Source organism: Penicillium digitatum, chromosome 3 (genome assembly GCF_016767815.1).
Source record: "Penicillium digitatum chromosome 3, complete sequence".
Lineage (NCBI taxonomy): Eukaryota > Fungi > Ascomycota > Eurotiomycetes > Eurotiales > Aspergillaceae > Penicillium > Penicillium digitatum.
In genome coordinates this window covers 580,275-602,143 of record NC_089386.1, presented here as the reverse complement: position 1 = coordinate 602,143, position 21,869 = coordinate 580,275, and the positions used below count along the sequence as shown (strand labels likewise).

Here is a 21,869-nt window from a genome sequence, read left to right as displayed (position 1 = left end):
AACCTTGATCAGCGCAGGCCGCGGAGGCGGTGTACCTGATTTTTTTGATGAGAATCACGACGGGGGGAAAAAACTCCCAACTCTCGAATTCATACCCAATAGCAAAAAATGCCGCCTTCTCAGCTCAAACAGCTGAAGGCCTCGCTCCGTGAAAATGGAATTCTTGCTCCTCAGAAGTCTAAGAGAGAAAAACGACAAAATGCGAAAACCGGAGTTGGTGCGAAGAATCGCAACCAGCGCGAGGTTGCCTTGCAAGCCATTCGAGATAGGTTCAACCCTTTCGAGATTAAAACGATAAACAAATCCAGCAAGTTCGATGTCACAACCAGAGACGGCAATACGACCGCTGGAGGTGGCGCTCGCCCAGGTGTTACCAAATCACTGGGTGAAGAAAGAGTAGGCTTGTCTGCTTTCCTCAAGTACTACGGTTATGAAGCTGACTTAACTAGCGACGCGCCACTCTTCTGAAAGAAATGAACAGCCGAAACAAGATCGGTGGACTTGTCGATCGTCGATTCGGTGAGAATGATCCCACCATGACACCCGAGGAACGGGCCGCCGAGAGATTTGCGCGAGAGAGCCAGAGAAAGATGCGGAAGGAGTCCATGTTCAACCTCGAGGACGATGATGATGAGATGCAGCTTACTCACATGGGTCAATCCTTGTCGTTCGACGGACCAAACCAAGACGACTTCGAGGCCGGAGACTTGGATGATGCTGAATCCGACGAGGAAGCGTCGCGGAAACGGAAGCGATTCCCCGATGGCGATGAAGACCAGGGTCAGGATCATGACCAGGAAGACTTCATCGACTATGGAGACGAAGAACAGCCAGGGCGCAAAAAGACCAAGGCCGAGGTCATGAAAGAAGTCATTGCCAAGTCCAAGTTCTACAAAGCAGAACGTCAACAGGCCAAAGATGATGACGAAGATCTACGGGAAGCCTTGGATAAGGAACTTCCTGATCTTTTCGAGGCTCTGCGGGGCATCAAGCCCGCAGCCAAGCCAGCCAAGCCAGAGGCACCAAAGCATGATTTCTCAGAGATGAACCCAGAGCGTGCTGCCATGCTGGAAGAGTCACAAAACAGCAAAGATCCGGAGAAGGAATATGATCAGCGACTCAGACAGATGACATTCGATCAACGATCAAAGCCTACAGATCGTACGAAGACCGAGGAGGAGAAGGCAGAGGAAGAGGCCGAGCGACTCAAGAAACTTGAGAACGATCGCCTTCGACGTATGCGTGGAGAGCAGCTCACTGATGACGAGGAGGACAATATGGATCAGGACGAAACACCCGAGGATGACGAGTCGGAAATTGACGATGCTATGCATTTTGGCCTTCCATCTTACCCTACTGAAACACGCCCTGAACTCGGTGTCGAAGATGAAGACGATTTCATCATCGATGAAGATTTGGTCGAGACAGATTCAAATGCCAGCCTTGCCATAGGTGATAGTGATATGGAAGAGGAGGAAGATGAGTCAAGCGATGAGTCTGACGGGCCAGATGGGGAGGACGAGCACATCAACGGAATGACGCTACCGATAGAAGATTCCGCTGCCGCTTCAACAGCTGCCGAGGTTAACAAAGACGCAAATGGAAAGCTCGCATTCACGTATCCTTGTCCAAAGGACCACGAAAGCTTTCTGGGTATCACAAAGAACGTGCCTGTCGAGGAAATCCCAACAGTCATCCAGCGCATTCGAGCATTGCATCATCCCCGGCTTAAGCCTGGCAACAAGGACAAGCTTGGACGATTTGCTGAAGTTCTTATTGAACATGTTTCTTACATGGGTAACAAGACTGAGCATCCTCCATTTGCTATTTTGGAGAATATCATTCGTCACATTCATTCTTTAGCTAAGACCCATCCTTTGAACGTGACAATCGCATGCCGAGCGCAACTTCGTGAGATTGGCAAGGAACGCCCACTCAATCTACTGCCTGGCGACCTCATCTTGCTTACCGGCCTCTCAACCTTCTTCCCCACGTCGGATCACTTCCACACCACAGCCACACCCGCTCATCTCTGCCTTGCGCGATACCTGGGCCAATGCACCACCACCTCGCTCGCAGACCTTGCAAGTGGCACATTTGCCGCAAGTCTTTGCCTCCAATATCAAAAGGCTTCGAAGAGGTATATGCCCGAGTTTGTCAACTACACTCTAAATGCTCTCTGCAATCTTGCTCCGACGGAGCCGACTGTCAAGTTTGGAGCTTTTCCTTACAGAAAGTCACAGGAATCAGTTCAGCTCGTGCCCTCCGAAAAGGTCACACCTCGCAAGCTGCAATTCCGCGATGTGACCACTTCTCCTTCTGATCCTCAGGCGCAGGAGGAGCTCAAGATCTCCCTTCTCACCACTTTGGTGTCTCTCCTTGGCTCCGCTTCTGATGTTTGGGCCGAGAAATCTGCTTTCACTGAGATCTTTACACCAGTCCGTGCCGTTCTGCAGTACCTCCGCCAATCCCTCAAGAGCAAGGTATACGCAGCAGCCCGAGAGCCCCTGCAGAGCACCTTGGACAAGATCGATTCCCACCTTGCACAGGCTCGTCTTGTTCGTCGCCCGTTGTTCCTGCACGACCATAAACCCCTGGCCATCAAGACGGCCATTCCAAAGTTCGAGGAGAACTTCAACCCAGACAAGCACTACGATCCAGATCGCGAGCGTGCCGAGTCCAACCGTCTCAAGAAGGAGTTCAAACGCGAGCGCAAGGGCGCCATGCGCGAGCTCCGCAAGGACGCCAGCTTCATTGCTCGCGAGCAGCTACGCGAGAAGAAGGAGCGCGACTCCGAGTACGAGAAGAAGTACAAGCGTCTTGTGGCGGAGATTCAGAGCCAGGAGGGACGTGCCGCCAACGAGTACGAGCGGGCGCGTGGCAAGCGGTAATCTTGCTTTTCGCAAATTGCATTTCGACTTCTTTTCCACGTCTGTTTTTCATACATCGCACTTGGTTGTACATCCTGTTGGGCTGGTATAAACATCACTGTTCGTCTGGCGTAAGGCTGGGGGGGGGGAGAAAAGTCAACTTCATCGAGATCTACGAAGTCTACAAAATTCGCTAGTCCCAGTTTCGTAAATTACCGATTAGTTCAAGGTCACAATTTCATTTCTTTCCGAGGGGTATAAGTACTATATGCTACTGCTTCAAATCAAGACCAATGCTAGTCAAATATTTACATCGGTTTCTTTGTCCCTGTGGCACTGTCTCCATTCTAGTCTCGTTGGTTCGAATGAAGATCCGCTGGTATGCATCACTACCTTGACCCCAAGTCTGCCACTTTGGACTCGAAAGAAGACGTTTGGCGTTGGGGTCCAAAGACGTAATAAAACTTGCCCAGTAGCCCTGCATCATAGGCACGATGCCTGCGTTGGTGGTGTAGTATGAAGCTGGAGCTTTGTGGCCAGTATTGGTCGGACCCCAGATTGCATTCACTTCGACAGTGTGCGGTGTGCCTAATCCTGAGCTCTCATCGTCGGGGTCCTGAACTGCGTAGTGGTAATTCCAGCTTGGAACACCTGCCGCTGCGTAGATAGAAGACATATCAATTCCGGGACAGATGTAGCGAATTTCGCCGTACGCCGTGCTTGCCGGCCGCCAGTAGGACCCGGCGCCAGGAAATTCCTCCGTCTGGTTTGGAGTAAGATATATACCGTTGATCCTGGCAAGATGGGCCTGTTTGATTGCTGGAAATTGGTTCCGGATGAACGTATCTGCCTCCTCGACATTGGAGGTGCTCTTGGTAACGAATCTCGTGCCCTCATTGGTGTCATCGCCAAATAATACCGGTACTTTGATGAATTTACCTTCATGAAAGAGCCGGTACGTGTAGTCTGGCACCAGGTCCTCGTCGATTGTGGGTCCGTACAGGTACAAAGGCTTCCCTTGTGCTCCTGGGTTGGGTCTGTTAACGTTCTTCTGCTGCAAAGCATTGACATCGAGGTTGCGCAGGCACGCCAAAGTATTTTGACTACTGTCACATGCAGTCGCAGTTACCAGGGCATCGTATGCAAATTGACTTTCGGTAACGTTGAGCATCTGGGCAAAGCTCTGGGACTGTGCAGCAGCTCCAACAAACAAGCCTTCGTCTCTGCCACCATACGCCGAGAGCATGAGAGTCACCGAGGCAGCACCAGCACTATCACCACCAATGACAACATGTTTAGGGTCTCCACCAAACTAGAGACAGTGTCAACACCAACAACGAAACCAGGAGAGGAACAAGGAATGTCGACTTGACTTACTTTGCTGATATACTGCTGAACCCACTTCAGTGCCTTGCGTTGGTCTTTCAGACCATTATTCAGACTAGCTCCTTTTTCAATCTCTTCTCCGGCAAGAAATCCGTAGGGTCCAACTCGGTAGTTGGAAGTGACCACTACCATGTTATTTCCGGATGCCTTTATCAATCCAGTGCCGTTATAGTTGGCATTTGAATTGACTGCAAAGCCTCCTCCTTGGATCCAAAAGAAGACGGGCAGTTTTTTTGAACCTTTTACTGCATCTGTGGGAGCATATATATCTAGAAACAGACAGTCCTCTGAGGTTCCTGCTGGGACTGCTCGGCCTTCACTTGCTGCTGTAGGGATGCATATACTTCCATGCTAGTAGTGAATGGTCAGCAGCCATCTATGGGTAGCTGAGAACAAGAGATACATACCTCGGTTGCTTGCTGTATTCCCTCGACAGACAAAGGATTCTGCGGGGCAGCGAATCGCAGATCTCCTACAGGAGGAGCAGCAAACCGCATGCCAAGCCACTGCGTGATTCCGGTGGAAATTGTACGACCCTCATAGCTAGCATAGCCCAGATCTACCACTGTAGAAGCTGATGCCAGGGATAGCAAGAAACAGACAGCAAAGAGAATCGCCATGGTAACTGATAGTCTGATTGTGAACCGGTCGATGCCATGGGCTTATAAAGGGCTCCACGGAGTAATAAGAAAATTTGACCCTTGTCCATTGAAGTCACGGTGACAGCGCATAGAACTCATAATGACAAATTCCTTGCGCCATTGTTGCTTCATTGGGACATGCATGCTCGACGCTTGCGGGGGTGTGTCACATGTGCAGCTAGGGAGCTATACAGGGAAGAACAGTGACCATTGAAGACATTGTATGTAGGTTATTCCAGCAATTGTCAGACCATTCGGCCTCAGAAGTAGACAGTAGGAACGCAGCTCCATGATTTATATGTGTCTCCACCTGATGTTACTCGCAAGAAACTATATAGTCATATGTACAATGCACTATACCATCCACTGTAAGGGCAAGAGAGATGATAGTGTGAGACATTTAAAGGCATCTTAAATAATGCAGCCTGTATTGAAACTAATATAGACATATTTTAGAGGGATTTTCCTCGGCATAGATACCTAGATAGCTTCTTTGTTTATGTTGTAGAGATGTAGATTTGTTTTTTCCAGCCTTCTAAATCCGTTGCCCAGTAAGAGACCGACGAATTGACTTTAAATCTGACATCCTCTACAAGGAATACTACAAATCCCATGATAGATGTGATATCATATTTCACAGTGTGTAAAGTGTGTAAGTGTGCTTTGGAGCCCCATCCGAGGACCCACAATTCCCCGCAAAACCCAAAAGCGTTTTCTTCCGTCTGCGGATCTCTCCCTCTTCACCTTCTAAACCATCCCTTGACTTTTGGCAACAATGGCTTCGGAAGATGAGGACGACTATATGAACATGGTAATCGAGGAGCCCATTCAAAAAGAGACTTTCGCCCAAAAAAAGCGCCGTGAACTACGAGAGGTACCGTTTCCACATTCTAACCCAACGCCATATCTGTCTCCGGCTAAATTCCAACCCAATTCTAACATTCTTTTCCACATGCAGGCCGAGGCCCGAGGCCGAGTCCCATCCAAAGCTGAACGCGCCGCTCAGGAAGCCATGCGCCGAGAAGAAGCCTTGGCCACAAGCACCCTCAACCCCACCAACAAAGGGTTCCAAATGATGGCAAAACTTGGGTATAAGCCTGGTGGTGTACTTGGCAAACCCGTTACCGCCAGCGACTCTGAAACCACCGACTCTTTTCTAAAGCCGCGCGCTGTACCGCTAAACCTAACATTGAAAGAAAACCGCGGCGGAATCGGGCTAGACACGGAGAAAAAGCGTAAGCTTCGCGAGGAAGCAGAAGAAGCAGCAAAGAGAATCAAACATGAAGAAGGGAGTTACCGAGATCGTGTTCGTGAAGAGCGCGAGTTGAAACGCACTGAAGCGCAAGTGCGCGCTGCGCAGAAAGTTGCAGAGAGGCTGGATGCAGAACCCGAGAGTGGGGCTGCCACTGGCGAAGAGAAAGAACAAGGAACGGGGTCTTCGAGCACGTTTAACAAAGAAGGTGGTGATCACACAGATCCCACTCAACTACGCGATGGAGCCGACGGAGCTGCGAAAAAGAAGAAGCCAATCAAGCTCACGTCCCAAATCAACGTTCTCTACCGAGGTCTTATCCGTGAGCGCGAAAGAAACGACAGTGACCGCCAAACGCGCCATGCCCTCCAATCCTCACTCCCTTCATCATTTTTCCCCAGAGCACGGCTACCTCAATTCGATGACCCGACTATGGACCGGGAGGATAAAAAGGCCCTTGACAGTGATCTAGATCAGGATACCTCCGCGGTGGAAATAGAGCTGGAAGAAGACGACGAGGAGCTCGATGCCTTCAATGCGCTAGAGCCAGCTGAGCGACTGCGTAAGCTGGTTCTCTTTTTGCGCGAGAGATATCGTTATTGCTTCTGGTGTAAATATGCCTACGAATCCGATCTTGGGCTGGAAGGGTGTCCGGGCCTGACCGAGGAAGATCACGATTGATCAGAGCCGTTTGTATCATATGAGAATCCTCTTGACACGGCAAGACACAGTAATGGGCTGACGATCTGGCATCAAAAATAGCACATAGCGCGACCTCTTCCGAATGTCTCTTTACGAAATGCTACACTTATGTCACAAATGCAAAAAAAAAGAAGATTATAGATATGCAGCTTCAGTTCTCCTGGTTGAACCACATTAGACATTATGGGGTTGGTATCATCAAAAGTATACAGATTAGAGGAAAAGAAAGGAAAACGTAACACACGCAGCCTTAACAGAACCTATACCTCCTGCACAAGTGTTCATGCAATGTATGCTCTCGAGGTCACTCATATCAACGCACCACGACCATACCAACACCTTAAACTGAGAAGGATATCAAGAAATCAGGCGACAATTTGATTAACCAGCGCCTCCACCGAACGGTTCTTACATTTCTGCAGGATCTGGTAGCATGACTCGCAGATGCGCAGGCAGCAGAACACGCAGCGGCGTCGGATCTCAGTGTCAAATTTCTGACAGGTCATGCACGGCATGGAACACCACGTATTCTGCGCCACGGGCATAGCGCGGTGCTGCTGGTAGCATGTTAGATGGATCTCATTCAACCTCGGTGCCACGGGTTCAACATCCGGAGGGACAAAGGGCGAGAGAGCTAGCTCCTCGCGAGGCAGGTCTGGCACTGAGGGTGGATCGGCGCTGTCTGGGGTCGGGATAAAGTCTTCCGGCTGAGGAGAGTAGGCCTCGTCGATGAGAACTGGAACCTGGACCAGGATTGGAACTTGGGGCGGGGCAGAGTAAGTCACTGGAGGTGGCCGCTGTTGAAGCGCATGGAAATTGGGCCGTGGTTTCTTGCTGCGCATGCCTGTCATCTGAGGGGGAGGCGACTGCGTTGGAACGGGGACCCGTTCAATTGGGTATCGTTCTGGGATTGCATCTCCGGAGGGGATCGGGGGGAAGTAAGGGTTATTAGATGAGGGTGGAATATCCACTTTGGGGGGGAGTGGGAGTTCCTTGTTTGGCGGAGGGGCCGGCTTTGGTGGAGGGAAGGCTGCCGGATTGGGGAAGGTTGACTCGTCGGACGGCACCGAGTCAGAAGATTTCTTTTGGAAAGCTGAAGACCTTAGTGCTGCGAGAGAGGGCACCCGAAGGCCGCGAGGGCGCTTCTCTGAGTCGAATATTGCCATTTGCCGATTTTCTAGTACTCCGGGTATACTATCTCTATACCAAAATCAACGCCACCAGTTCCAATATTGGGATCTGGGGACAGATCCTCTTTAAGAAAAGGGAGACAAACCAATTCAAGGGGAGAAAAGGTAGAAAAATGAGGAGGAGGAGAAGGAGGAGGAGGAGGAGGGGAGGGGGGCGAAATCAACCAGATTTCTCTGAATATCCACTCGAATTAGCCCAGTTGGCCGATCCAGTGTGTACAACATATGGTATCAGTTGTGTAAGGGATCCTATTAAACCACATTCCTCCAATTGACCCGATCTATTGGTTGATCCTGTACGGAGTACTCTGTTTCAGATAGTGGGGATTGGATCTGTGGAAATCTGACGGCGCTAAGAAAAATCGATCTATCTACTCTGTACCTGGAGGAGCTGGCAGACTATACGAGATTAGTGCTCATGTGCCCCTGAACTGATATTGTACTCCGGAATCCTTTTTTTTTTTTTTTTTTGGTCCGGCTGATAGATTTCTGGATCCATCATATGTCCATTTCAAATTCTCGTCATCCTTCAAGTGATCCGTTGACATGTCTATTCTCTGAAACTTCAACACTCGTCACTCGCCTAAGATTTCAGTAAAGAATTCATCTCATTTCATGTTGAGAGATCGGGTTCAGCAACGGGTATATACGACCTGCGTTCTCGTGCAGCCTAAATTAGGTGAGTCAGTTGCTCACATATGTATGAGCCTTAGCCTACCTCGACATATCGCTCAATCCAAGGCTTGCAGGCAGCCCAAGCCAGTAGTCCACCTGTAGCAAAAATAAAAATAAACACCACCGCCTCATCTTTCCGCGAATCACGCTCTGGTATCGCAGACCCCCGTCAGCACATCTGTTATCACGTCCAATTCGGTTCCTCCCTGAGCTGCTCCCCGGATCCAGCAAATCACTTACGGAAGCAAGTCGTGTACACATCATCCTCCTTAGCGCCTTTGCATGTCGGTAGCTCGTAGTCGAGACAGAACTTGCGATTGCAATCGTTGCAATTCAGGGATCGGTATTTCTGAGCTCGTTTTGTGTATTCATCGGTATGCTCAACCTTGGAGCTGAGCGAGTCGCGCTCGTAAAAGCGGAGGACATGGTCGATGCCGGAGGAGGTTTCGGACTTGGCAGGATTGAGGGGAATGATCGTACTATTGGAGAAACAGGTGCATTTACAGAAGGAAGTCGGGGCTGTAAACATTGAGTATTAGGATCACACAAATTTCGACGCGAAGATGGTAGCTTTTCCATCGCCTACTCGGCGAGATGAGGCACCGGAGAAGAAAGGTTAGCACTTACTGGATGCTGCTACCAATGATGTGAGAGACCAAAATGTCAAGAGCAGCAGCATCTGTATGCTGCGCTGTGGGAACCAGGTAGAAAACATCCTGGGCATGCAGTGGACGACGCGACAAGTCCTGGGTTGGCTGGGTTTCATGACGATGGAATGCGAGTCACATGACTGCATACGCATTCCACCAAAGACTACCTGGCGGTGGAGCATGTCGGGAGGGGTGTTTTTGATGGATATTTATATTTGACCTATCTTAGAAAAAGGCAGTTGGCTTGAAGTACTTGGCAGTTTATGTCATTGAAAGGCTACTGACAACCTCGTATATGTATATCACTCAAGTTCATCGAAAACTGGGTCTCGCATTCATGACTTTCCTTTGATTCCCTTCTTCCGGTTGTCTCTCTGTCTCTGTTCCTTAGCAGCATCACGTCGCCTCTTTTTCCAGGCGCGATTGTTGTCACCACGATTCTCCCAGAACCACTTTGCAAATTCGGTTTCTTCCATGGTTGCACCGTCCGCGCGAGCCTTTGTGACAGGGCTGTCGATAGAAACGTCCTCATCGGAGTCCTCACTCTCATTCCATGTCATGTGGCGAGTGGCGGCAGTAGTATCTGGGGTGGGAGCTGCACTGCGCTGGCCTCGGTTTTGTAGGTCGTGCCTCGTGAAGGGTGTCTGCGGCTCAATCATTTGAGGCTCGTCTTCGGATTCAATATCATTACCGAAGAAGCTGAATCCAGCCTCAGCCTCGGGAGTCGGTTGGTTATCGGATGCCGTCGGGGCAGCCCGCTTGAAAAGAGCCTCCAGGGGATGGACTTCCTTGGCGGGTGTTTCTTGCTCCATCTCTTGCGCAGCCTCCGTGGGTATCTCATTCGAGTCTGGCTGGCTCGGTGTATCAGCATCACCGTCAATAGCCTCTGGAGGCTTGGTCTCTTCTTGGGACTGCGGCTTAACATCCTCCTCATCAGAAGATACAGATGAATCTTCAGGATTCTCATCAGCCTTGTTCTCAGCCACCTCGCTCTCCGAGTCACTACCCTCTGAAGATGAGCCACTCGATGAGGTATAATCTTCAGACTCGGAAGATATCTCTGGGGTCTTTTCTTTGCGTGGGCGCTTTTTCGTGTCTTTGGCGGCCGATTTGGCAGCTCGGAGCTTCTCCTTGGCCCCTAGAATCTGACCAGGTCGATAGTTGTCCTTCGAGATCTTCTCACTAGCGGGTTCTCTCAAATTCCCGGTAGAATCCACCCAGCCTTTCCCATCCTCAAATGTGGCCGTAGGCGCAACGCTTTCCTCCGCGGTGCGTAGGAAACTTGGCTGGGCCACCGTTTTCTCAAATTCATGGATGACGTTATCCTTGGACTTTTTCTTTTTCTTTGCTTTCTTATCATCGGAACTTGCGTCGGATGCTCGGTTGGGTGGAATCGTTGCTCGGAACAGACATTCGGATTTGTCGGTGTACTTGGACTTGGGTTGCAATTTCTCCTGTTTGCTCTTCTTCTCTTTCTTCTCCGATTTTCGTCTTTCCTGTTTGGCGTCACTAGACTCGGTCCAGCCTCGTTTCACTTTGCGGTCTGCGGGAAGCTCAAAGCCTTCCACTACACCGTCCTCGGGCACGTGCTTCTTGGACTTCTTGGACTTCTTCTTGGCACTAGAGGGGGCTTCTGGCACCACATCCTCTTCCTCCCGGTGTCTCTTTTGAGGGCGGGCCGCCTCGACTTTGAACTTCTTGCCCTTGAGAATGGAGCCGTTCAACTTCTTCTTGATTTTCTCTGCTTCCATGTTTGGCAAAGTCACGTATCCGTAGTTGTTCTCGGGAAAGGTGGAAATCTCGTGGAATGATATTTCTGTGGCCAATTTGCGAATAGATGCCGGTAGCACTGACGGAAGGATATCCTGGGTGAAAGGCGTGATATGTAGTCTGGTCGTTTCAGTCATTGCCAGAAAATTCTTGGTAAGGGGTGGGAATGAGTAGGGCTATCACTATTGCATGGACTGTGGGATGTCAAGGTTTGAAGTATTTTTTTGGGAAAGATTCTCAAAGCCTCAACACCGCTCTTCCATCTTTTTTGGGGGGCAGAAATAATGTACAGCTAATTTTGTGCCACCGCCCTTTGATGGAGGATAGTTATTGGCTGAGAGGGTTCCGAGGTAGGCGATCACATCTTGGCCTTAGATGTTGGCCTGAATTGGCCTCAGTTAACTAACTAGTTAACTAGTTAACTAAGTAACTAGTTAGCTTAAATTGCCAGTTTCTCCCTGGAATCCCCTCGGTGAAACCATGCACAATGTTGCAATGTCCCAATTCATATAGTTAAGTAGCTAATATCCTGAATTCTGCAAAGTAAAGGCTCATGATTTCTATATACAACATACATCGCACGACTAAAAGTAGAAGTCATGTGTAATCTATGACTTTACGATGACGATGGATCAACAGGTTTAAGAATTATTAGAAAGCTTGCTTTTTATATAGTTAATATAGTTGTATCATTTATACATATCTATCTATAATGCTTATTTTGGAAGAATCCAATTTTATAGATAGCAATTCACATAGTCTAGACCTAGAAGATGAACAGGTATACTTTGCCCAATGGGAAGAAAAAAAGAAAAAGAAAAATTGACATCCGCCACATCCGATATTTCTATCTTTATTTCTGGAAATTTTGAATCAGTGAATCTGTCAACATCTGGAACTGTGAAATCGGGGGGAGTGTAGTAAATTCCTCACCGATCTCACTTCCCCAGTTACTCCGGACAGATCACAAACTCCCCGCTCTGGAAGTTACTCCTCTTACCTCCACAAACACACATTCTCTCTACTATTAGCATTGCAACTTTCTCGCATATAACCTCTCCCCTTTACCCTTCCCCCAATTCTACTGCTCACCAATAAAGCCCTCCCCTCCCTTGGGGGCCCTTTCCGCCATATCCGATTCGGGGTCATCATCGTGACTTGTCGGATCTGTGGATTAACCCATACCTCATCCTTCCCCTCACATCCATCTGGGCTCTAACATGGGAAACTCCCAGACCAAGGAGTCACGCTCCACAGCCCCGTCAAGTCGTCGAAGTCAATTATCCTCGGGCGCTTCTGATTCCTCAAGTCGACCGTATCATGGTTCTCGGTCAGCCAGAGGCAGCAGGCCCGACCTTTCGATTCTGGGAATCGGCAGTCATGATCGAGAGGTGGTCACGTTAGAAAATCGTCGAGAGACAAAACAAGAGCGCGAAGCCCGCCGCTTGGAGAAGGAACGGGTGGCTCGTCTCAAAGAAAGGGAGCGCAGTATGAAGGAAGAGCATGTCGATGGAGGCTATCTCGTGACACAGGGCGTGTATGTGGGGATAGAAGACTACAACAAGGCCGTGGTGCGCCAACTGATGGTAGGTTTGCCTGGAATTCCCTTCGATGCGAAGTAGCCAATACTGACACCAGAACTAGATTGAACGCCGATTGGCTCCCTTCTGGAGAGGTCTTGATGACTTTTCGGAGTCGTGGGCTGAGCATCAGATTATGGCGGCTGCACGCGGCATGCCCATTCCCCTGCCTGATGAGATTCCGCCCGAGCTAGAGTACAAACTATCCAAGATCACAGACAAAACCTCAGCGGATACGACAAATATTCAACATCTGACAGTGCCGATCACGGCCAGGTCGCAATCTTGCAATTCAGATGCTTCGCAGTCCTCCAACCCCCCTCAATCATTACCCTCAGCATCTCCAATCGCATCCGGAACATCCACCTCACCTCTTTTTCGAACAAGAGCGAAGACCTTGGCTGCTTTGACCACCTCCAAGCAAAACTCACAAACAGATCCAACCACCCGGGAACTACAGCTTCCCAAGGACCCATTTGTCAACGGGCAGCCGATCGAAGTCAATTTGTACAAAGACGCAAGCGAGTGTCCTATCTGTTTTCTCTACTATCCGCCATACTTAAATCATACCCGATGCTGCGACCAACCCATTTGCTCTGAGTGCTTCGTGCAGATCAAACGCCCGGACCCGCACCCCCCGGAGCATGGGGAGCCTAACGCGAATGCGCCTTCGGCTGAGGGAGAGCAGGCTGAGTCGACCGAGTCACAACTGGTCTCCGAGCCCTCGGCATGCCCCTTCTGTGTCCAGCCGGAGTTCGGAGTCACTTATGCCCCACCCTCGTTCCGCCGGGGCCTGACTTATGCTCCAGACCCCACCGCCCGGCTCTCACCTAACTTCACTTCTCCTGTATCCTCCACCTCCTCTTTATCATCTGCCAATGCAGCTGTGCCAGGTCGCCGCCGTGCGACCTCACTATCGGCTACTGATCCCACGGTAGTCACAACGGATAGGATTCGACCGGACTGGGCGACCAAATTATCGAATGCACGAGCCCATGCGGCACGTCGATCTGCAGCAGCGACTGCCCTTCACACTGCGGCGTATTTGATCAACCCCAGTGCATCTGGGAGTGACTCGCGCGGGTTTGGCATCGGGCGACGCGGAATGCGCAGAGCTACCGGCGGAGAAGGGTATGGCGGCCGGACCGCGTCACCCGCCCTCAATGCATTGGCTTTCTTGACGGAGCGTACAGGTGCTGATCGGATACCTCGAGCAATTGGACATGATACCGATTCTGCTTCTGCCGAAGAAGGAGTGGGTAACATGGCTGGTCGATCAAGCTCGAGGCGCAATCGAATTGACGATCTTGAGGAAATGATGATGATGGAAGCTATCCGACTGAGTTTGGCCAGCGAAGACGAGCGCCTCAAGCGGGAAGAGAAAGAGGCAAGAAAGGAGGCCAAAAAGAGGGAGAAGGAGAAGGAGAAGGAGGTTAAGAAGGCGGATAAAGTGGCTCGCAAGACTGGCTTGTACGGCAATAATGCTAGCGCCTCTGCTTTGGACATTCTTGCTGAGTCCAATTTAGCTAGGGAGACTAGTGGTTCATCCTCTGTTATAGGCGAGGATGTCATTGGTGAAGATATTGCTGCTAGTAGCAAAGGCAAGGGAGTTGACCGTGCGTTGCCATCGACCGCAGAAGAAACAAACCGCCCTCCGCTGCTTGATCCAGCAGCACCGGCAGGTCAATCGGCGGATCCGTCCGAGCTGTCACGGCAATCTAACCTGCGACAGGTCTCCAGCGCCTCTTCATCGCTCTCATCTGTTATGGAAACTACCCCAGAGGATGGCGCAATTGGTGCCGCTGCTGGAGATGGCAATACCGGCTCTTCTGAGCCAATGTACAATTTCCGCAGTCTAGCTGCCGTTATTGGAGACGAGGAGAAGGTGGATGACTCTACGGAACACGTCGAGGATACCTCCAAGAAGCCACAAACAGAGCGCTCTTCCTCGAGTGCAACTCCGTCGATTCATCAGCCTTTCTCGGATGTGAACCCTGAATCGACGCATATCATTGAGTCTCGTGTGGAGTGTCGTGATCACTCTGGTATCCTTCCTAAGGAACTTGAGACTCGCTCTGTCGAAATCACCAATTCCTCGACACATCCGGAGGCTACTTTGTGATACAGTTGTTTTTTTTCGTTTCGTTTTTCCAGTTTGACTTTCTTTGTTTGGTATCTAGACACAATCCGGTCCGCATGGTATGTGTGGATTAGCCGGCGCAAGGGATTGGTCATCGGTGAAGGCATCTCTGCTTATCTTTTTCTATGCTCATTGTTTTTTTTTTCTCCTTACTCTCACCCTGGAACTTTCGTATCATTTCTTACTCTCTGGCCCAGGATAGAACTTCTTTGTGTTTAGCATTCAGATGGGTGAATAGTGAGATTTCTGATTTCTTGACAATCCATGTAAGGTATATGCCTACGGGTAGTACGGGCAACAATGATAGTCATGTATAATTAACCTTGAACAGTCGGCCGCTTATGCTGTCCTTGACAACGAATTTTGGTAATCTGACCCATTTGACTTAAGGTGATGCAAGGGGTGTCATGTTCATTTATTTTTCTACATTTTGGTTTGTATAAATCTTTGGACAAAAAAGGTTTTTTCTCCTTATGAGATGTGTAAACCAGTGAATGTACGGAGTATGTTGTACGGAATTCTCCCGGTACATACAACATATGCGGCTGATCTGCGGATCTAACTCAAATTATTCTGTGATCTGTGATTGGCTGTAGGAGGCTTTAAGAAAGCAGAGTGGGGAAACCTTGGACTTCCATGTTTGTTCATGTTTGTTTCTTCCAAGGTTGTCATCTTATACAACATCATCACTTATATGTTATATCAAATTATGCCATGGTAGCAAATGTGATTGATCTGATAACTAGGTAATATCGAACAACATCCATGTCCAAGGCCATTACCAAAATACCACAAGCAACATGGTTCACCAAAATCTTTCGTCACATTGTAGGAAAAGGTACAAGCCTACATGTAATTCAAGATTCCCAAATTATAAGCTATGTGGATCCATATTTATTCATATGGCTAATTACATTGCGATGCGATTTATGTAAGATTTAAAATCCTAAATTGCTTTAGATAGGGAACAGGGTCAGCTGTCCATCCTCGGCTGTGGAATCCAAGTCCCAAGTCTCTTTCCAAGGTTCTCCCCCTCCGACTTTCCAACCTAACCCCTTCTTCCACCTTTTTTTGGTTTATGTCTCCAACAAAACATCGGAATCGACTGTCTTGACATCAAAAACAAAGCCAGAAAGAAAGCAAACCTGCCGCTCCGCTCGTAAGATACGAGTGAGTGAAACGACGACAAGATCAACTCAACACTGCCGGGGTGGATAGTCTTGAGAACTTAACTACCTCCAAAGAGCTATAGCATTGACACCACAGGCAAGATCCCATTCGTCTCCCGACAGCTTTCCAACAGCACAGCTCTTCCTTCTAGGTATGCTATGAATGCTCCGGGTTTGAACTTGGCAACAACCAACACAACAACAGCAATATGCCGGGTTGCAGAGCCTATCGCCTTGACTTCTATATTCCCCTATTCATGGGTGATGGTCAAGGACTTCCACGTGGATAATGGCAACAATGCCTCCTTCTACGCCGGTATTCTGATTTCGGCATTCTCGCTCGCAGAGGCTCTAACCGGTATGCTCTGGGGTGCTCTTTCAGACCGTGTGGGCCGGAAGCCCATCCTTATATCCGGCTGCGCGGGCACTACGGCCTCCTTGATCCTGGTGGGGATGGCCCCTAACTTCTGGGTCGCGCTCGCCGGTCGAGCTCTTGGTGGAGCCCTGAATGGGAATATTGGAGTAATCCAGACAATGGTTGGTGAGCTTGTCAAGCGACCTGAACATTAACGTGAGTCTGTCGCCATGCTCTCATCTCTAGCGGAGTTAAAGATTTATTTGTATCCAGCTCGAGCGTACGCCATCATGCCTTTTGTATGGTCAATTGGAACGATTATCGGCCCAGGTAGGTATAGTCTCTGTATTCTCATGATTAAATTCTACTGCAAGGGCTAATTTCACTCAGCTATTGGAGGCTTGCTTGCAAAGCCCGCTGAAGGGTTTCCCTTCCTGTTCCCAGCCGATGGCCTCTTTGGAAAATTTCCCTACCTTTTGCCCAACCTGGTGTGCTGTGTCTTACTTCTGCTTAGCATTGTTGGCAGCTGTCTCTTCCTGCAAGAGACCCATCCGGGCATGCAATTTGGCGAGGCCCATGAACATTTAGACCAGGTAGCTGCGCAGCTGTTGCTGGTTACATCTGGCACAACTGCTAATGCTGGGGTGGACCTGCGAGCGGAGTCTTACGGACTTTTAATCGAGGTCACTTGCGTAATGATGAGAATTGGTGTGTGCAAGCTGATGGCTCCTCGCCCACGTGGAAAAAGTTACCGAAGCCCAAAGCTTTCACCAGGCGAGTCACCATACTTATAGTTGCGTTAGCTATCTTCACTTATCATTCGATGACATATGACCATCTCTTGCCCATCTTCCTGCAGGATAAGGACCCCCGAGGGCTGTCACATCCACGCCACTCGCTCTTTGACATCCCGGGCGGAGTCGGTCTTTCAACTCGAACTGTGGGTGTGATCATGTCCACCGATGGCATCATCGCCCTCATGATCCAAAGCATCATTTTCCCCGTTTTAGCACAATATCTGGGAGTTTGGCGGCTCTTTGTCATCGTGACGGTGCTCCATCCAGTCGCATACTTTATTGTGCCTTTCCTGGTCTTCTTGCCACGTCAGCTCATCTATGTCGGTATTTATTCTTGTTTAATTTTTCGAAATATTCTGTCCATTGTTGACTATCCTATCCTCTTGATCCTTGTCAAGCAAGCTAGTCTTTCAGACTCCGTCATGGGCAAAGTCAATGGCCTCGCTGCTTCCGCTGGGGCTGCATCTCGAACTCTTGCTCCTCCAATTGCTGGCTTGCTTTACAGTTTCGGGGCTGAGATTGGCTGCACTGCTCTTGCTTGGTGGGGGAGTAGTCTCGTTGCTTTATTTGGTGCTTTACAGCTATGGTTTATTCAGCGCGACAAACGTTCATCAGCAACGGTGGGGCCAGCAGTTGTTTGACATAATGTTGCTCTTCCAGAGCAGCCACATGACGACATCGTTCATATCATTGTCAATGGAGATGATGGGCAGACAGAAGCAGTGATAGTATCGAATTAGGTAGCTAAGGTCGAACAGTGCTGTTTTTTTTTTTCTCTGGGATTCTAAACTCATGGTCATGGGATGTTACCAATTATTAAATAGAAGTTCTGCGTTCTGTCGATTCTACAATCCTACTATTCAATTTCATTCTAGCTCATAATGCCAGTACGCAAAATTTTTTTAAAAAGACGTTTGAAAATAGTCTAGAAAAACGTCGGAAGAGACACCTGAAAACACATTTGGATCGACGGCTAAAAAGAAATCGAAGTGATATCTTACATATAACGTCCCTTATAAACCTGAACTATGTGTCGTCAAGGACAGCGTTCGAGGCTTTGATTAGATGGATGCACCCTTCCCAATTAGGACTAGTTTTGTTTACCCAACAACGTCAACACGGCAACTCTTCTTGTATACACAAATTCTGCATTGCTCTGCTTTCTTCTGGCCCAACTGAACTGGTCCTTAAAACAGACCGGAGACGAGTAATTACGGCTAACCCTTTCCACTTCATTTCTCCAGGGATACTCTTGCTTTCATAATGTCAAATCCACTCTCGCCCCTCTCATCCTCCTACCAGAACGCGCGCGCACAATGTCAATTGGCGAATTCTTCGCCCTTCCTTCACAAGACCCTTGGTCAGCCCTCGGAACATACTGTTACCTCAAGTTCATTGAATCTAGGGTGGACAAACCACGCTGCGCCGAGTCCGAATGCCTATGATGAAAATGAACCCTACTACCATAACGAACCCGAGAACGATAATGAACACGATAATGACGATTTCAACGATGTCGAATCATACCAACAAGGTGCGAGCTCACCATTTCAGTTTGTGGGACGCGAAGACACCGTAGATTTCCAGAAGCTGCGCGAAATGCGACAGACCTCGTCCCAATCACACCCACAACTTGGACCGCTAGAGGAGGAGAGCCCTGTAAGCTCTCCCTTTCGTCCACATCCGACGGAGGATACAGTTGATTTTCGAGGGTTGCGCGAGGTGCAGTACATGTCCCCAGGCTTGGAAAAGCGGCTGGCTCTAGGGGAGCCAATGAGCTCTCCCTTCCGTCCTAACGCCAGTGAAGATACCATGGACTTCCAAGATTTGCAGCCGGAGCAACATTCATCTCTTCTGCCATACCCACAACTTGAGTCATTGGAGGAGGAGAGCCCCGAAAGTTCTCCGTCCCGACCTCATTTCCGAGAAGAGACAGCGGGGTTTCAAAAACTGCTCGAGGTCCAGCCTATGTCTCCTGGATTGGGAAGGCGGCTAGCTCTAGAGGAGCCGGCGAGCTCCCCATTCCGCCCCGATGCGCGGGAAGAGACGGTTGACCTTGATCGCTTGCGCGGAATTCAGAATGACTCGCCAATTCCCAAAGCGCGGCCATTGCCTGATCCCGCTGATTTGACTTTCCACCATGAGGCGAAAAATGCGACAGTCGGTTCCTCGGAACCAGATGAGATGCAACACGATTCACCAATGGTGTCTAAGTATTCTTCGCCGACTGTGGCACTGGATTCGCCTATCCACACTGAAGTGCTAGAGACAGCGGCTGATTCACCGAAGCTACGTGAGTTGAAGCAAGACTCACCGGTAGCATCGAAGCGTCCATCCCTTGCTACGGAATTGAGCTTGCCCACCTACGACGAAGCACCAGAGACAGTTGATTCTCCCATGGCACATGCGCATGCGGAGCCACCGCCAGCTACCAACTCCTCTTCCCCTATTCCAGTACCTACTTCGTTCTTCCAGCCAAGTCCCAAGGAAACCACCCTCGATCTTCATAAGTCGCGCCGGATGTCTCGTTTATCCCTTGGGCTGGGTGGCCAGCGCTCGGTTGCAGCAACTCCCCGCAAACGATCTTACGAACAAACACCTCAGGATCTGGAGGACAATTTACAGATGAACGAGCGCCATAAGAAAGGTATGGTGAGCCGACCCGATGCACCCACGATTCACATCGATGCCAAAGAGGAGCCTAGTATACTCCATGACCAGAGCGTCCTTTCCGCTACAAGTGCCATGCATGACCGATCAGCCATCGGCAACAGCATGATGGAGGACAGACATAATGAAGGGATGAGCACAGTACTTCATGAAAATGGAGATAAAGAGAATGTCTCACACGACAATTCGATGGTTGAGGACTCAATGGATGACACCTGCTTAAGCACATTTTCCGCCATCCCTGATATGACTACGTTTGCAAAACTCCGCACCCAGTCGCCGATGAAGTCGGTGCGAGGCAGTGTCGCCCCCAGCCCGGCTCCCACTGTGGACGGGCACCGACACAGCGTCAATCCGGTCACCCCGAGCCCAGGGCGTAGGGCATGCAGAGCGAGTCCCTACCTAGATGCACATTCACCAATGGGATCGCCTACTCCGAGACCTAGAGGCCCCCGGGACATGGCTCATCCCGTCGACTCTACCAATTTGTTTGATTTCACTGATGAAATGAACTTCTTCCCTCGTCAGACCATTCAAAGTGCCCGTTTCTCTTCCTCGCGGCGTTCGGCCATGCGATCGGCCCGGCAATCCATTCGATCTCCCGGGAAGATGTCGTCACTGTTGGACTTTGATATTCCGGCTGTGCTTACTCCTCGATCCATTCCCACAGTCACTCCACGTGAATTGGAGTCATTGAAGTCCGGCTTCTTATCTGACATATCTTCGCTCAAAGCTACTCTTAGTGGCAAAGAGGCCGAGGTTGCCAGCCTCAAGAAAGCAGTGGCGGACGCAGAGAGACGTGTCGGCGAAGCTCTCGAAGAAGTGCACAACGAAGCTGCCGGTAGAGAGGTACTGGAGATTGAACAAGCGGAGTTGGAACGTCGAGTCGATGAGATGGAAACTGTTCTGCGGTCCGCCCGCTCCGAATTAGTCGAGGGAGAGCGAGAGCGTGACCGTCTGTCTCGAAAGACGGAAGAGGCCGACAAACGCAAGGAGACTTTAGAAAGCAAAGTTGTCGAACTCGAACGCCAGCTTTCTGCTGCACGTGCTGCGACTGTATCTAGCACTGGTAAAGCTGGCCCATCTCACCAGCTTTCTAACTCAGCTGAAGATACTGCCCGAGAAGTTCAGGATGCTGTTGAAAAGGTCGCGCGCGAGCTTCATGTGCTCTACAAGGGCAAACATGAGACCAAGGTTGCGGCCTTGAAGAAGAGCTACGAATCTCGCTGGGAGAAGCGTTTGCGTGAGGCGGAGAAGAAACTTACCGCCGCACGCGAGGAAAATAAACATCTCCGTATCGAACGTGATACTGCGCAATCTGATTCAATGGCCACGGCTAACGCCAGTTCCTTCGCTCGCGAGAATGACGAGCACGAGGCCGAAAAGCGTGCCTTGGGGGCCCAGATCGAGGGTCTGAAGCGAGAAATGGCTGCTCTGAAAGATTATGCCGAGCGAACTCGTGCAAACCTGGAATCTGAACGCGCCGAGAAAAGCGAGCTTGTTGCCGCTGTCGATGAGTGGCTAGCCATGCAGCAGGCGCCCGTCCCATCTCAGCCTCGAGACCGCGAGCCCTCTGTGGCATCTTCTGTGCACAATGACCACATTGACAAGCCAGCTCAGCCATCTCGTGAAGTCACCCCCGACGAGTTCCGTCGCAGTATCGGCCGTTCTGTGTCTGAAAGCATCCGGCCCCCTGCCACTACGGAAAAGAGCATCCCTAGATACGGTGCTCCCGGGGGTCAAACTCGTGGTAATATCGGTGGCAGATCTGGCATTGCAATGCCTACTCCCGGCCGAGGCGGGATCATGAGTTCAATTGAGAGGATGGGCCGTGGCGGCGTTTAGTGGTTTTATGGACTTGACTTGGATTTCCCTGTCCGATTTTGGTTGTTGTGTGTTTTGTTTTTCTTCATCAGTCATTCTCATCTTGATTCCCCGGCAGATGTGATTTGCGGTTTACCTCTATTTGGTTTTTTATGATGTTCATGTCTCCTCTATTTCTCGGTGTCTGTCAGGATTGGT

At 49.9% G+C, this 21,869-nt stretch overlaps 10 protein-coding genes across 10 annotated transcripts; 6 read left to right on the top strand and 4 right to left on the bottom strand.

Moving 5' to 3' along the window:
- Window positions 1-108: 108 nt before the first annotated feature.
- On the top strand, window positions 109-2,891 carry Pdw03_7779 (RRNA maturation protein (Nop14), putative; the record flags this gene model as incomplete). The annotated part of the gene is made up of 2 exons (XM_014677441.1): window positions 109-396; window positions 450-2,891. 2 exons carry the CDS (start codon window positions 109-111, stop codon window positions 2,889-2,891), a joined length of 2,730 nt encoding a protein of 909 aa, XP_014532927.1.
- Window positions 2,892-3,141: 250 nt separating this feature from the next.
- On the bottom strand, window positions 3,142-4,876 carry Pdw03_7778 (Triacylglycerol lipase, putative; the record flags this gene model as incomplete). The annotated part of the gene is made up of 3 exons (XM_014677440.1): window positions 3,142-4,182; window positions 4,248-4,607; window positions 4,664-4,876. The coding sequence occupies 3 exons, from the start codon at window positions 4,874-4,876 to the stop codon at window positions 3,142-3,144; spliced, it is 1,614 nt and encodes a 537-aa protein (XP_014532926.1).
- A 796-nt stretch (window positions 4,877-5,672) lies between these two features.
- Window positions 5,673-6,830, top strand: Pdw03_7777 (D111/G-patch; the record flags this gene model as incomplete). Its single annotated transcript, XM_014677439.1, has 1 exon — window positions 5,673-6,830. One exon carries the CDS (start codon window positions 5,673-5,675, stop codon window positions 6,828-6,830), a length of 1,158 nt encoding a protein of 385 aa, XP_014532925.1.
- A 386-nt stretch (window positions 6,831-7,216) lies between these two features.
- On the bottom strand, window positions 7,217-8,017 carry Pdw03_7776 (uncharacterized protein; the record flags this gene model as incomplete). The annotated part of the gene is made up of 1 exon (XM_014677438.1): window positions 7,217-8,017. One exon carries the CDS (start codon window positions 8,015-8,017, stop codon window positions 7,217-7,219), a length of 801 nt encoding a protein of 266 aa, XP_014532924.1.
- Window positions 8,018-8,654: 637 nt separating this feature from the next.
- On the bottom strand, window positions 8,655-9,431 carry Pdw03_7775 (peptidyl-prolyl cis-trans isomerase; the record flags this gene model as incomplete). The annotated part of the gene is made up of 4 exons (XM_014677437.2): window positions 8,655-8,711; window positions 8,760-8,866; window positions 8,957-9,235; window positions 9,344-9,431. 4 exons carry the CDS (start codon window positions 9,429-9,431, stop codon window positions 8,655-8,657), a joined length of 531 nt encoding a protein of 176 aa, XP_014532923.2.
- A 270-nt stretch (window positions 9,432-9,701) lies between these two features.
- Window positions 9,702-11,273, bottom strand: Pdw03_7774 (Nucleotide-binding, alpha-beta plait; the record flags this gene model as incomplete). Its single annotated transcript, XM_014677436.1, has 1 exon — window positions 9,702-11,273. One exon carries the CDS (start codon window positions 11,271-11,273, stop codon window positions 9,702-9,704), a length of 1,572 nt encoding a protein of 523 aa, XP_014532922.1.
- A 1,083-nt stretch (window positions 11,274-12,356) lies between these two features.
- On the top strand, window positions 12,357-14,838 carry Pdw03_7773 (Protein sip5; the record flags this gene model as incomplete). The annotated part of the gene is made up of 2 exons (XM_014677435.1): window positions 12,357-12,722; window positions 12,781-14,838. 2 exons carry the CDS (start codon window positions 12,357-12,359, stop codon window positions 14,836-14,838), a joined length of 2,424 nt encoding a protein of 807 aa, XP_014532921.1.
- Window positions 14,839-16,184: 1,346 nt separating this feature from the next.
- On the top strand, window positions 16,185-16,595 carry Pdw03_7772 (Tetracycline resistance protein, TetA/multidrug resistance protein MdtG; the record flags this gene model as incomplete). The annotated part of the gene is made up of 1 exon (XM_014677434.1): window positions 16,185-16,595. One exon carries the CDS (start codon window positions 16,185-16,187, stop codon window positions 16,593-16,595), a length of 411 nt encoding a protein of 136 aa, XP_014532920.1.
- A 75-nt stretch (window positions 16,596-16,670) lies between these two features.
- Pdw03_7771 (Major facilitator superfamily domain, general substrate transporter) lies at window positions 16,671-17,818 on the top strand (the record flags this gene model as incomplete). The annotated part of the gene is made up of 3 exons (XM_066101765.1): window positions 16,671-16,710; window positions 16,771-17,088; window positions 17,184-17,818. The coding sequence occupies 3 exons, from the start codon at window positions 16,671-16,673 to the stop codon at window positions 17,816-17,818; spliced, it is 993 nt and encodes a 330-aa protein (XP_065956848.1).
- Window positions 17,819-18,440: 622 nt separating this feature from the next.
- Pdw03_7770 (Central kinetochore-associated) lies at window positions 18,441-21,692 on the top strand (the record flags this gene model as incomplete). Its single annotated transcript, XM_014677433.1, has 1 exon — window positions 18,441-21,692. One exon carries the CDS (start codon window positions 18,441-18,443, stop codon window positions 21,690-21,692), a length of 3,252 nt encoding a protein of 1,083 aa, XP_014532919.1.
- Between the last annotated feature and the right edge of the window lie 177 nt (window positions 21,693-21,869).